The sequence below is a fragment of the Hyla sarda genome, chromosome 9 (genome assembly GCF_029499605.1).
Source record: "Hyla sarda isolate aHylSar1 chromosome 9, aHylSar1.hap1, whole genome shotgun sequence".
Taxonomy (NCBI): Eukaryota; Metazoa; Chordata; class Amphibia; order Anura; family Hylidae; genus Hyla; species Hyla sarda.
Genome location: NC_079197.1, coordinates 135,193,979 through 135,210,663, shown reverse-complemented (window position 1 = coordinate 135,210,663; position 16,685 = coordinate 135,193,979). Strand labels below are relative to the sequence as shown.

At 38.1% G+C, this 16,685-nt stretch overlaps 1 protein-coding gene across 6 annotated transcripts in view; it reads left to right on the top strand.

The window, feature by feature from the left end:
- MEIS3 (Meis homeobox 3) overlaps positions 1 to 16,685 on the top strand; it is an 85,686-nt gene that overhangs the window by 35,071 nt on the left and 33,930 nt on the right. Inside the window, exon 1 of one of the 6 annotated variants that reach the window (XM_056537818.1) lies at positions 10,277 to 10,898. The exons of the other annotated variants lie outside the window; for them this stretch is intronic. Within the exon in view, the coding sequence (XP_056393793.1) occupies positions 10,887 to 10,898 (12 nt within the window). The 5' untranslated portion in view covers positions 10,277 to 10,886. Of the gene's footprint in view, positions 1 to 10,276; positions 10,899 to 16,685 lie in introns of those variants that run through there. 6 annotated transcript variants of the gene reach the window in all.

The window sequence follows — 16,685 nt, the reverse complement described above, 5'->3', positions numbered from 1 at the left end:
GGAAGTCACACCCGTCCCCTCAATGCAAGTCTATGGGAGGGGGCGTCACGACCCCTCCCATAGACCTGCATTGAGGGGACGGGCGTGACGTCACACGGGGGCGGAGTCATGACGTCACAGACTTCCTTTCCCGTAGTTGCGACTCAGACCCTCCAGCGGTTACGGTGAAAAAACAGGTGGGTGCCGCATGCAATAATGCGGGGGTCCCCAGTGGCGGGACCCCCGGGATAAGATGTCTAGGGTGGGAGTACCCCTTTAAGGGTACGTTCGCACATACAGGATCCTGTGCAGATTTGATGCGCAGGATTTGTAACTGCAGATTAGAAGCTGTGCTCAGTCATTTAGTTTACATTGAAATCTGCAGCAGAAAATCCTGCGCATCAAATCTGCACAGAATACTGTACGTGTGAACGCACAATCAAAGTTTCATCCCATGCTTGTGAATGTGGTTCCCATAACCTTGTCCATATGCCATGGAAAATTCCAGCACAAATTTTTGCCCACACCAAGGAAGAAAATCCACCATGAAAGTGAGTGTGAATGGATACTCATAGATGACAATGAGGCTAATCCTTGTGTGAATCTGTTGCAGGTCTGCTGCCCATCCATGGCGGAAATCCAAAAGACAGCCTTCAGATTTCTGCTGCAGAAATACATACCAGAAAGCCAGTATGTGAACAGAGCCTTACAGTGTAAAGGCCTATAGTGCCTGTAAATGAGTGCCGATCTAACAGACCCATCAAAGGGCCATCACACAGCTTAAAGGGGTACTTCAGTGGAAAACTATTTTTTTTTTTTTTTTTTTTTTCAAATGAACTGGTGCCAGAAAGTTAAACAGATTTGTAAATTACTTCTATTAAAAAATCTTAATCCTACCAGTACTTATCGGCTGCTGTATGCTCCACAGATAATTCTTTTCTTTTTGAATGTCTTTTCTGTCTGACCACAGCGCTCTTTGCTGACACCTCTGTCCATGTCAGGAACTAGAGATGATCGAAATTACAGTGATTCGATTCGTCACGAACCTCTCTTCTCGTCTCGGTGGTTGCTGACTTTATCCTGCATAAATGAGTTCAGCTTTCAGGTGCTCCGGTGGGCTGGAAAAGATGGATACAGTCCTAGGAGAGAGTCTCCAGCCACCGGAGCACCTGAAAGCTGAACTCATTTATGCAGGATAAAGTCAGCAACCGCCGAGCCGAGAAGTTCGTGACAAATCGAATCACTGTAACTTTGCTCAGCTCTATCAGGAACTCTGCAGAGCAGGAGCACATTCCCATAGCGAACCTCTCCTGCTCTGGACAGTTCCTGATATGGACAGAGGTGTCAGCAGAGAGCACTGTGGTCAGACTTTAAAGAACTCCAGAAAGAAATCCTCTGCAACATACAGTAGCTGATAAGTATTGGAAGGATTAAGATTTTTAAATAGAAGTTATTCACAAATCTGTTTAACTTTCTGGTACCAGTTGATTTGGAAAAAAATAGTTTTTCACTAGAGTACCCCTTTAATCTGTTGCAGGCCAGGCCACATGAACACCTAGAGGTCCTTAGTTTGAAGACCACTACTCTATAGGGCTCATTCATTGCCTGGTCGCTGGTTATTTTACACATGGGATTATTGGGAATGAACGTTCCTAGAAACACTCAAACTCCTCTGGTGGTGACTTATTTTGGGGGAGGGTCTTGAGGCCCCTATACACATTAGACTGAAAATAGTGGGTTCAGCTTACTTTTTTTTTATTGTATAGGGGCCTTTAGTGAGTAGATAAGATGTATACCTGTATATCAGGGAGATGATAATAAACTAATATTGTAGCCTGTATTCTACTGATAGATTTGCAGGGTAACATGTTTCTGCCTTCCTTGAATGCTACATAAATGATATTCATAGACTTGTAATAGTCAGGTCATGTGAATATACATCTCATATAAACACTTCTCTGTGCTAACACAAGTCTTCCTCTGAGAGGGTTCCCTATGGGTCACATGTCTATCCTTAAGGACGTAATTAGCATAGAAGAGAAAATGGTGTCCTAGTCCCAGAGGGCAGGATTACCTGAGTATAAAGTCATTATAATCCTAGTATTACATCAATAAACCATTAACAAATCCAAGGAACAGCTTGAAGGAAAACATGTGACGTATGTTTCCAATAGACGCTGAGGACAGCAGACTCACATCCGTACTGTCACTCATGGGTATCGGGCCAAGAAGAGAAGCGAGAAGTCTAAGACTGACGCTTGTTTATAATAGCTCTGTATATATGATACAAACCAGAACAGTATACAGGTATGCAGCTGACAATACTGTATGGCTAGGTTCACACTGTGGAATTTCTGCCAGAGATCAAGCCGGCAGCACTAGGACCACGCGGACTGCATTGCCGTCCCCATAGATGGCAATGCATTTCTGAGTAGATCTCCCAAAAGATCCACCCAGAAATGCATTGCCATCTATGGGGAGGCAGCAATGCAGTCTGCTCGGTCCTAGCGCCGCCGGCTCCATCTTTGTTTTTGCGGGTTTTCCGCTGCATATTTTAAAGGGGCGGGCTCTTCTCGGCTGTCCATAGCAGATTTTCCGCAGCAGAATTTAATCCTCTGCAGTCCCTACTGACTTCAATAGGGCTTGCAACGTATTTTCCACAGCGTAAATTCCTCCATGGAAAATCTGCTGCGGATAGCCGAGAAGAGCCCGCACCCTTTCAAATACGCAGCGGAAAACCTGCAAAAACAAAGAGCGTGTGAATGTACCCTAAGTGTACATTAGAGGCTTCACAGCAAAAATCTAAATGGGGTTCCCTCACGGCTTGTATGGACTCCAGCACTCTCCTGAAAGTAGAAAGGTTGTACTTGCTGATCCCTGCTTCTTGAAGACACGACTGACACAATAGTTACATTGGTTTCCCCATTGGCCATTGTCTTGATTTTGCACTTCAGATTTACAACTCCAAGGGAAATTAGACCCCATCCCATCTGTGGCATATACACCTTTTTGCTTTAAAAAAAATAATAATAATCTTAATCCTTCCAGTACTTATCAGCTGCTGTATGCTCCACAGGAAGTTGTGTAGTTCTTTCTAGTCTGACTGCAGTGCTCTCTGCTGACACCTCTGTCCGTTTTAGGAACTGTCCAGAGCAGGAGCAAATCCCCATAGCAAACCTCTCTTGCTCTGGACAGTTCCTGACATGGACAGAGGTGTCAGCAGAGAGCACTGTGGTCAGACATAAAGGAAAGTCAAAAAAGAAAAGAACTTCCTGTGTTGTATACAGCAGCTTTTAAGTACTCGAACGATTATGATTTTTAAACAGAAGTAATTTACAAATCTGTATAACTTTCTGGCACCAGTTGATTTAAAAAAAAAAAAAAAAAAAAAAAAAAAGGGAGTACCCCTTTAAGGACACATACACACAGGGCTGATGTTATATAAAATGGGGTCCTTACCAAAAAGCAATGTAGGGCCCTCTCTCTGCTACTATTGTTAGTAATTTATCCTACTATTTAAATGAAAAAAACAGCGCCACACCTCAGACTGTATGTGGTATTGCAACTTGGCTCCTTTGACTTTAAAGGAGAACTATCGTAAAGGAAAACTAATCCCGCACTAATCCTGGAACCCCCCCGCAATCTCCTGCATGAGACGACGGCTCTGCCTGGGATTGGGGCATGTCGACCCCTGCACTAAGTAGCGGCCAACATGCCCCCTCTTTGTAGCTCTATGAGAGAGCCGGAGGTATAGCGTTTGGCTCCCCCATAGAGATACATTGAGGAGGCGTGTTGGTCGCCTCTTTGTACGGGGGTCGACACGCTTCACTCCTAGGGAGAGCCAGGGTCCCATGCACGAGATCGCGTGGGGGGGGGGGTCCCAGCTATCGGACAACCTGTGATCCTTTTTTCTGCACGATACTTCTCCTTTAATAGAACCGAGCTGCCATACCACACACAACCTGAGGACCTAAGTGGTGCTGTTTTTAGAAGAAATTAGCTTTGTTTTTCCAATCCCGGATCATTTCTTATTTAGTTGTAAATTCCCAGGGTGTCTAAAGCTTTGCCATAAACCTTTAATAGTTGTCGGCTGAAAATTCATGGCCCATGCTTCTCTATCCTGACCTCATCTGTTAGGGAAGAACTGTGAGGTCCTTATACACATTCGGACGGTCCAGTCGGTGGGTTCTTCTCGAATGTGAATGGGACAGTGTAGAGGTTTATTTGATGTTATTTAGTGGTCCAGGACAGGGAAGGTGTAAATGGTTGCTTCCAGGGCTTAAGTCCTGCAGGAATGTGTGGGAACGGAGTTCCTGCACTTTTTCCACAGCAGGGTCACCATTCCCATTAGCAGGACCAGCCCTTGAGTGTAAATCTTGGGTGAGTTCCCACACTTTTTTTCCCCAGGACTTGACCCCTGGTTGCTTCTCATGGCTCCCATTAGGGCAGTGTTTCCCAACCAGTGTGCCTTCAAGCTCTTGCAAAACTACAACTCCCAGCATGCCCGGACAGCCGTTGGCTGTCCGGGCATGCTGGGAGTTGTAGTTTTCCAACCCTATAGACACATTGGTTGGGAAACACTGCATTAGGGGATAGGAGCCTAGTTTGGCTTCCTCGCAGTATATACCTTCCTGCCTGAAATGGCTGACAGCAGAGAATAGTAGCTTGCCTGAACTCGCCTGTAAACTGAATGACAAATGTGGCTTCTATCAGTGTCACCTTAGGCAGCAGAAAGAACAAAAACGGAACTTATTCCAAGCGCCAGATCCCTTGAGGTAGTCAGTCTAACAAAGTAGACCAATTTCAATAAAAGATAACATTTATTCCAAGCATAGATCAACGCGTTTCAGACCCGAAACGGGCCCTTCAACAGGACAGAATGCTGGATAAGCATTCTGTCCCGATGAAGGGCCCATTTCGGGTCTGAAACGCGTTGATCTATGCTTGGAATAAATGTTATCTTTTATTGAAATTGGTCTACTTTGTTAGACTGACTACCTCAAGGGATCTGGCGCTTGGAATAAGTTCCGTTTTTGTTCTTTCTGCTGCCTATACCATTACCGGACCAGACGCTGCCTGGGGATCCCACTCTATGATACATGCAATATCAGATGTTGTGCTCTGAGCGCAACACCACAGGGTTAGTGTTATTACCAGCATCTCCCTACCTGTGCCTAACGTACTTCACCAGGGGCGCTATTGTGTTTCTTTTTTTTTCTCTTTTTATCTTCATCAGTGTCACCTTGTCATTTTTACAGGCGGCCATAATGATATCTATCAAAGCGGGCGTCAGTGGGCTTTATATACTGGGAGAGGAGTAAACACGGGGATGATGGAAATGCTGATCACCACTATTGTTCAGATAGAGCTGTAAACACGTTAAGGAGAGAAGGCGGCTGGATCCCGCCCTGAAGCTGCCATCGCTCTGTGGTGGGGATCATGGGCCATAGACATGGAGATCTTTACAGCAATCCAACTAACCAGCCCATAATCTCTCCCCCTGTTCTGAAGCATTAGGTTATGTTCACACAGTGGAATTTTCTCTAAATGTCCTCACAAAAAGCTAAATTTACATTGGGGAAGATTTATCAAAACCTGTCCAGAGGAAAAGTTGCTGAGTTGCCCCTAGCAACCAATCAGTTCGCTACTTTCACTTTTGAAAAGGCCTCTGAAAAAGGAAAGAAGCGATCTGATTGGTTGTTATGGGCAACTCAGTAACTTTTCCTCTGCACAGGTTTTGATAAATCTCCGCCATTGTGTACCTGCGCAGTGTGGTTACCCCTAGCAACCAGTCAGAATCCATCTTGTAGAGATAAGAACATTAACACACGCATTGGTTGCTATAGGCAACTAGTCCATTTGGGTCCCATTTTAAAAGGGGTATTCTCATTTCACAAGGTGGTCCCCTATCCGCAGCAAATTGGTAGGAGGCCATCCAACCATTAGGGGGACAACTACCGATCGTGAAAATGGTGGACAATTGAGTGGCCAGCACTCCATTTATTCTCTATGGCCGTTGGCTGTCCAGGCATGCTGGGAGTTGTAGTTTTGCAACACCTGTTTAAATACAGTTAAAAAACCACTGTTCTTTGGGGGCTTTTGAATATTGCCAAGTGCTCAGGTAATCGTTTTAATAGGTGGGGGTCCCAGTGGGCAGAGCCCTACCAATCCGCTAGTTACTATGTCGTGAAATGGGAATACCCCTTTAAAGGGGTACTCCCGTGGAAAACTTAATTTTTTTTTTTTTTTTAAATCAACTGGTGCCAGAAAGTTAAACAGATTTGTAAATTATGTAAAAAAAGAAAAAAAGAAAGATTTGTAAATTACTTCTATTAAAAAATCTTAATCCTTCCAGTACTTATTAGCTGCTGAATACTACAGAGGAAATGGTTTTCTTTTTGGAACACAGAGCTCTCTGCTGACATCATGACCACAGTGCTCTCTGCTGTCCATTTTAAGAACTATCCAGAGAAGGAGAAAATCCCCAAAGAAAACATATGCTGCTCTGGACAGTTCCCAAAATGGACAGAGATGTCAGCAGAGAGCACTGTGGTCATAATGTCAGCAGAGAGCGCTGTGTTTGAAAAAGAAAAGAATTTCCTCTTTAGTATACAGACCCTAAAAAGTACTGGAAGGATTAAGATTTTTTTAATAGAAGTGATTTACAAATCTGTTTAACTTTCTGGCACCAGTTGATTTAAACAAAAATGGTTTTCCACGGGAGTACCCCTTTAAGGTCCACAATATACGTTATCCTTACCAGATCATCACTCATTATCATTCATTCCCCAGCATATCATGTAGTGCAGTGGTCTTCAACCTGCGGACCTCCAGATGTTGCAAAACTACAACTCCCAGCATGCCCGGACAGCCGTTGGCTGTCCGGGCATGCTGGGAGTTGTAGTTTTGCAACATCTGGAGGTCTGCAGGTTGGAGACCACTGATGTAGTGTATATTCACGAGCGCAGTCAGGACAGTATGGAGTAAAGGTGGGAGGGGGGGGGGGGCGGGGACCCTCACAGTGCTAGGACTTTACATGTGACTGGGACACTTCACACCCCGATGTCAATGATCTGTATATGAGGCCTTTAGTGTGTGCATGTGAAAAACACTCCTTAACTTCATTACTTCATCTCCCTCTGTGGGGGCGGCCATGATAACCCTCACAATTGCCAGTCCTGCCTCAATATAGGACCTGCATTTACTTTCTTAATGGTCCTTTTCAACATGGAAGTGGTAAAGGCGGTATTATACCACAGCACATTTTTGCCATATTAGGCTGGTTTTACCCACAATGACTATTTTTTGTGGGTTTTACATGAGTTTTCCTGTGCACTATGTTTCCCAAAAAGTCTATAGTGATTCTATGTATATATATATATATATATATATATATATATATATATATATATACACATATATATATATAAAATATATATATATTTATATATATATATATATATATATATATATATATATATATATATATATATATATATATTGGGAGACATTTATTAAAACCTGTGTTGACCAGTTGCCGATAGCAACCAATCAGATCGCTTCTTTTATTTTTCAGAGGCCTTTTTTTTTTTTAATGAAAGAAGCGATCTGATTGGTTGCTATGGTCAACTGGACAACTTTTCCTCGGCACAGGTTTTGATAAATCTCCCCATTATGTTTTGTTTATGGCAATATTTAGGTCGATGATGATTTGGTGCTTTTTTTCTGGTGTTTTTTTTTCCCATAGACGACTTCTATAATATTTGTTTTTTTAAATACCAGAAAAAAAATACATGTTGGAAAAGTAAGAAGTAAAAAACAAAAAAATTATTGCGTGTTTTGTCTTTCATGCTTATTTTATTTTAATTATTATTTTTTTTGTGAGTGGGGGATTGAATCCGAAAACAAGGAAGGAGATAAACGGACGCTTTTGGATCTAACCTCAGATGCAACCAATGAGAGATCGGCTTTTATTTCTTCGTCTGTTGCAAAGAAAACAATTCTGCGCTGTGATTGGTTGCTGTGGGCAGACGCATTTGTTAATACATTTAATACGGTCACATGACCTTTGGTTCTATTGAACCCTATGACGTTCAGTTCCATTAAACAGATTTCCAATAAGAATTCAGAACAGTGTTTCCCAACCAGGGTGCCTCCAGCTGTTGCAAAACTACAACTCCAAGCAAGCCCGGACAGCCTTTGACTGTCTGGGCATGCTGGGAGTTGTAGTTTTGCAACAGCTGGAGGCACACTGGTTAGGAAACACCAATTTAGAGAAATTGAGTGACATCCTCACTTGTCACACAACTTTCCAAATATAACTAGGAAAGGTCTTATTAGAATTTTTTTTTCTATGGTGTATATATAGTATGTATCTATGGTTTATGGAATACACAGTACATGGCCTATACAGTGGTCCCTCAAGTTACAATGTTAATCGGTTCCAGGACGACCATTGTATGTTGAAACCATTGTATGTTGAGACCAGAACTCTATGGAAACCTTGTAATTGGTTCTGAAGCCACCATAATGTCATCCAAAAATAGGAAAAAGTGAGGATTAAAGAAAAATAAGTAGATAACTAATATAGATAAAGCAAATCCTTATATATAAAAGTAAGAAAGATCTGCTGGGAGCTATAATCACTGTCTATGTCAGTGTTTCCCAACCAGGGTGCCTCCAGCTGTTGCAAAACTACAACTCCCAGCATGCCCGGACCCATGCTCGAAGTTGTAGTTTTGCAACAGCTGGTGGCACCCTGGTTGGGAAACGCTGGTCTATGTAGAGGACAGGAGCTTCTTCTGGGTCCTGTACAGAACACACAATGTCATAAAAAAGTAACATGGAGCCGCCCGCACCTGGTGTCCAAAGGAGCAGCTAACCCTGGTACAGGTAAAGTGTACAGAACATGTAATACCTCCCTGTACTGTAGGGGGCGCTACCAGACACCAGTCAGTGCATACACTTCAGTAATACAGGTAAAGAGTACAGAACATGTAATACCTTCCTGTACTGTAGGGGGCACTACCAAGACACCAGTCAGTGCATACACTTCAGTAATACAGGTAAAGAGTACAGAACATGTAATACCTCCCTGTACTGTACGGGGCGCTACCAGACATCAGTCAGTGCATACACTTCAGTAATACAGGTAAAGAGTACAGAACATGTAATACCTCCCTGTACTGTAGGGGGCACTACCAAGACACCAGTCAGTGCATACACTTCAGTAATACAGGTAAAGAGTACAGAACATGTAATACCTCCCTGTACTGTACGGGGCGCTACCAGACATCAGTCAGTGCATACACTTCAGTAATACAGGAGTTTTACCAGTGAATGTCTATTCTGATTGGTCGGTTCTTCCGGCCATTGACATGTTTCACAGATCCCGACTGTCCATAGCATTGTATGTTGAGTCTTGTTTTAAGTTACAATGTCCAGAAAAGACAATTATATGTTGAGGCCATTGTAAGTTGAGGGATCACTGTATACAATATATAGTAGATAGTGTTAGGGGGGGGGGGGGGGGGGGGGGCTTACCTTGCATTTCTGTCTCTGTTTCACTGTTCCTGTTACAAAAATATTTTATTTTGCTGTATGCAAAAACATAGTCTTATGCTATTGGGTACGTAAAAAAAAAAGTAGACACTACAATGTAAGTCAATGGAACACACATTATACTGGCATACGAAACAAATACATTATACAGAAACTAAAAACCTTGTCTGACCCCCCCCCCCCCCCCCCCTAAATAGTATTTCCCTATGATACATAGTAAATAGGGCACATATATATATAGCATGAATAAAACATAGTGAATAGACAATACATCAGTATATAGTTTATTTATAGTACATAAAGAATATACAGTATATGCAGGATTTAATTATTTAATGTATGTATAAATATACATATGTATTTATATATATTATATATTTATTAACATAGTATTAAGTGTATATGGTATGTGTAGTATAGAAGATGTTTTTAGTATTTGAGTATAATATATATATATATATATATATTTTTTTTTTATTAATAGTATTAAGTGTATATGGTATGTGTAGTATATAAGATGTTTTAAGTATTTGAGTACTATATATATATATATATATATATATATATATATATATATATATATATATATATATATCTGGAGGTCTGCAGGTTGAAGAGCACTGGTATTTGGATTGTAGTATAGTGTATGTGATATATACACAAAGAAATATCTATCTCTATCTATATGTAATGATTTCGTATGTTATGTTTCTTCTGACTATAAAGTTTCTGCAGGATAAGAGTGTGTATGTGTAGAGCCCAGCAGTATGGTGTCCCCCTCGCGGTCCGCACACCTCCTCCTCTGGCTGGCAGGGCAGGGGTCAGTGACTTGTGTGTGCCCTGCTCTTTGCTGGCATCATGCAGGGAGGGGGCAGAGCACTCGGGGACTGGTCAGGGCAGGCAGTGCAGGAGTTAAAGGCTCTTCTATTTCCGGGTTTGCTCATTGCTTAGGGCTTTGAGAGAAGAAGAAGGAGGGAGGGAGAGCGGAGCATCATCATCATCATCATCATCATCACCATCACCCCCTGTCCACAGCACAGCACACATCACAGCCAGAGCCGCCGCTGCCCAGCATCATCCTCCTGCAGGGAGCCGGCATGTCTGCTGTGTGAGCGGGGCAGGAGCTCGGTCCGGCGGACTCATCACTCATCTGCTCCGTGACACATTGATTGACAGGCGGCTGTGAGAGCAGCTCCTCTGCCCGGCGTCCCCTCCATGCTCCAGCCTCCAGCCCTCCAGCTCCAGCACCTTGTCCCCCAGCCCTGTGCTCCCCTCCAGCCAGGAGCTGCTGCTGCTAGCGCCCTCACCTCCCATTGTCTCCAGCCACAAGGACGAGCACAGGCGGAATGGCACAAAGGGTAGGTGCCCTCCTCTTCTTCTACCATTGTGACCGGGCTGGGCAGGCAGCTGCAGCCGGATAGCATGCTCCTTAGGCCGGCTACACGGGCAGGGAGCAGCCGGGGAGCTCTGGAGGGTGGGCAGTGATTTACTGGGGTGGGGGGAACTCACAGGACACTTCATAGAAACACATTGGAGAAAAGTCTACACAGGTGTCAGAAGAACAGGAATAGACAGGATATATTACACTATAATATGTCATAATATACAGGATACATATACAGTATAGGAGACATATACTACACTATAATATGTCATAATAGACAGGATATACTACACTATAATATGTCATAATATACAGGATATACTACACTATAATATGTCACATAATATACAGGATACATATACAGTATAGGAGACATATACTACACTATAATATGTCACATAATATACAGGATATACTACACTATAATATGTCATAATATACAGGATATACTACACTATAATATGTCACATAATATACAGGACACATATACAGTATAGGAGACATATACTACACTATAATATGTCACATAATATACAGGATATACTACACTATAATATGTCATAATATACAGGATATACTACACTATAATATGTCATAATATACAGGATATACTACACTATAATATGTCACATAATATACCGGATACATATACAGTATAGGAGACATATACTACACTATAATATGGCATAATATACAGGATATACTACACTATAATATGGCATAATATACAGGATATACTACACTATAATATGTCACATAATATACAGGATATACTACACTATAATATGGCATAATATACAGGACACATATACAGTATAGGAGACATATACTACACTATAATATGGCATAATATACAGGATATACTACACTATAATATGGCATAATATACAGGATATACTACACTATAATATGTCACATAATATACAGGATATACTACACTATGATATGGCATAATATACAGGATATACTACACTATAATATGGCATAATATACAGGATATACTACACTATAATATGTCACATAATATACAGGATATACTACACTATAATATGTCACATAATATACAGGATATACTACACTATAATATGGCATAATATACAGGATATACTACACTATAATATGGCATAATATACAGGATATACTACACTATAATATGTCACATAATATACAGGATATACTACACTATAATATGTCACATAATATACAGGATATACTACACTATAATATGGCATAATATACAGGATATACTACACTATAATATGGCATAATATACAGGACATCATATACTACACTATAATATGTCATAATATACAGGATATACTACACTATAATATGTCACATAATATACAGGATATACTACACTATAATATGTCACATAATATACAGGATATACTACACTATAATATGTCACATAATATACAGGATATACTACACTATAATATGGCATAATATACAGGACACATATACAGTATAGGAGACATATACTACACTATAATATGTCACATAATATACAGGATATACTACACTATGATATGTCATAATATACAGGACACATATACAGTATAGGAGACATATACTACACTATAATATGTCACAAAATATACAGAACATCATATTCTACACTATAATATGTCACATAATATACAGGATATACTACACTATAATATGTCATATAATATACAGGATATACTACACTATAATATGTCATATAATATACAGGATATACTACACTATGATATGTCATAATATACAGGACACATATACAGTATAGGAGACATATACTACACTATAATATGTCACAAAATATACAGAACATCATATTCTACACTATAATATGTCACATAATATACAGGATATACTACACTATAATATGTCATATAATATACAGGATATACTACACTATAATATGTCACATAATATACAGGATATACTACACTATAATATGTCACAAAATATACAGGACATCATATACTACACTATGATATGTCACATAATATACAGGATATACTACACTATAATATGTCACAAAATATACAGGACATCATATACTACACTATGATATGTCACATAATATACAGGATATACTACACTATGATATGTCATAATATACAGGACATCATATACAGTATAGGAGACATATAATACACTATAATATGTCACATAATATACAGGATATACTACACTATAATATGTCACATAATAGACTGGACACATACGACACTATAATATGTCACATAATATACAGGACATCATATACTACACTATAATATGTCACAAAATATACAGGACATCATATACTACACTATAATATGTAACATAATATACAGGACATCATATACTACACTATTATATGTAACATAATATACAGGACATCATATACTACACTATTATATGTAACATAATATACAGGACATCATATACTACACTATAATATGTCATAATATACAGGACATCATATACTACACTATAATATGTCACATAATATACAGGACATCATATACTACACTATAATATGTCATAATATACAGGACATCATATACTACACTATAATATGTCATAATATACAGGACATCATATACTACACTATAATATGTCACATAATATACAGGACATCATATACAGTATACGAGACACATATATTACACTATAATATGTCACATAATACACAGGACATCATATACAGTATACGAGACACATATATTACACTATAATATGTCATAATATACAGGACATCATATACTACACTATAATATGTCACATAATATACAGGACATCATATACTACACTATAATATGTCACATAATATACAGGACATCATATACTACACTATTATATGTCATAATATACAGGACATCATATACTACACTATAATATGTCACATAATATACAGGACATCATATACAGTATACGAGACACATATATTACACTATAATATGTCACATAATATACAGGACATCATATACAGTATACGAGACACATATATTACACTATAATATGTCACATAATAGACTGGAAACATATACTACACTATAATATGTCACATAATAGACTGGACACATATTACCCTATAATATGCCACATAATATACAGGACATCTTATACAGTATACGAGACACATACCGTATATTACACTATAATATGTCACATAATAGACTGGACACATATTACACTATAATATGCCATATAATGGACTGGACACATATTACACTATAATATGCCATATAATAGACTGGGCACATATATTACACTATAATATGTCACATAATAGACTGGACACATATGACACTATAATATGCCATATAATAGACTGGACACATATACTACACTATAATATGTTACATAATATACAGGACATCATATACAATATACGAGACACATATATTACACTATAACATGTCACATAATAGACTGGACACATATTACTCTATAATATGCCATATAATAGACTGGGCACATATATTACACTATAATATGCCATATAATAGACTGGACACATATTACACTATAATATGCCATATAATAGACTGGACACATATTACACTATAATATGCCATATAATGGACTGGACACATATTACACTATAATATGCCATATAATGGACTGGACACATATTACACTATAATATGCCATATAATAGACTGGACACATATTACACTATAATATGCCATATAATGGACTGGACACATATTACACTATAATATGCCATATAATGGACTGGACACATATTACACTATAATATGCCATATAATAGACTGGACACATATTACACTATAATATGCCATATAATGGACTGGACACATATTACACTATAATATGCCATATAATGGACTGGACACATATTACACTATAATATGCCATATAATAGACTGGGCACATATATTACACTATAATATGTCACATAATAGACTGGACACATATGACACTATAATATGCCATATAATAGACTGGACACATATACTACACTATAATATGTTACATATTATACAGGACATCATATACAGTATACGAGACACATATATTACACTATAATATGTCACATAATAGACTGGACACATATTACCCTATAATATGTCACATAATAGACTGGACACATATTACCCTATAAAATGTCACATAATAGACTGGACACATATTACCCTATAATATGTCACATAATATACAGGACATCATATACAGTATACGAGACACATATATTACACTATAATATGTCACATAATAGACTGGACACATATATTACACTATAATATGTCACATATTAGACTGGACACATACTACACTATAATATGCCATATAATAGACTGGACACATATATTACACTATAATATGTCACATATTAGACTGGACACATACTACACTATAATATGTCACATAATAGACTGGACACATATTACACTATAATATGTCACATATTAGACTGGACACATAGTATATGAGACACATATTACACTATAATATGTCACATATTAGACTGGACACATATTACACTACAATATGTCACATACAGTATTAGACTGGACACATATATTACACTATAATATGTCACATAAGAATAGACTGGACACATATACAGTATACAGGACACATATATTACACTATAATATGTCACACAAAAGACTGGACACTACAACTATTTTACACCAATATATACTATCATAAACTAGACCAATGTAAACCATAATACTATAATATACTAAAGACATAATGTAAAGCCTAAACCCACAATACTGTTAAATCTACTCTACAAGTATACTAGACCTATACTGACACCATATATAAAACACTAGACAACTCTAATATACTTTATACACATAATACTGTAGACATAATATACTGACACCTTGTAAAAATAGTAGACTTAATATGAAACAATATAATTTACACCCATACTATACTGTTAAGACTGTACATGTCACATACTATACTGGATAATAATACTGTACACATCACATACTATACTGGATAATAATACTGTACATGTCACATACTATACTGGATAATAATACTGTACATGTCACATACTATACTGAATAATAATACTGTACACATCACATACTATACTGGATAATAATACTGTACACATCACATACTATACTGGATAATAATACTGTACACATCACATACTATACTGGATAATAATACTGTACACATCACATACTATACTGGATAATAATACTGTACACATCACATACTATACTGAATAATAATACTATACATGTCACATACTATACTGGATAATAATACTGTACATGTCACATACTATACTGAATAATAATACTGTACATGTCACATACTATACTGAATAATAATACTGTACACATCACATATTATACTGGATAATAATACTGTACATGTCACATACTATACTGAATAATACTGTACACATAACATACTATACTGAATAATAATACTGTACATGTCACATACTATACTGAATAATAATACTGTACACATGAATAATACTGTACACATCACATACTATACTGGATAATAATACTGTACACATAACATACTATACTGGATAATAATACTGTACACATCACATACTATACTGGATAGTAATACTGTACACATCACATACTATACTGGATAATAATACTGTACACGTCACATACTATACTGAATAATAATACTGTACATGTCACATACTATACTGGATAATAATACTGTACACATCACATACTATACTGAATAATAATACTGTACATGTCACATACTATACTGGATAATAATACTGTACATGTCACATACTATACTGGATAAT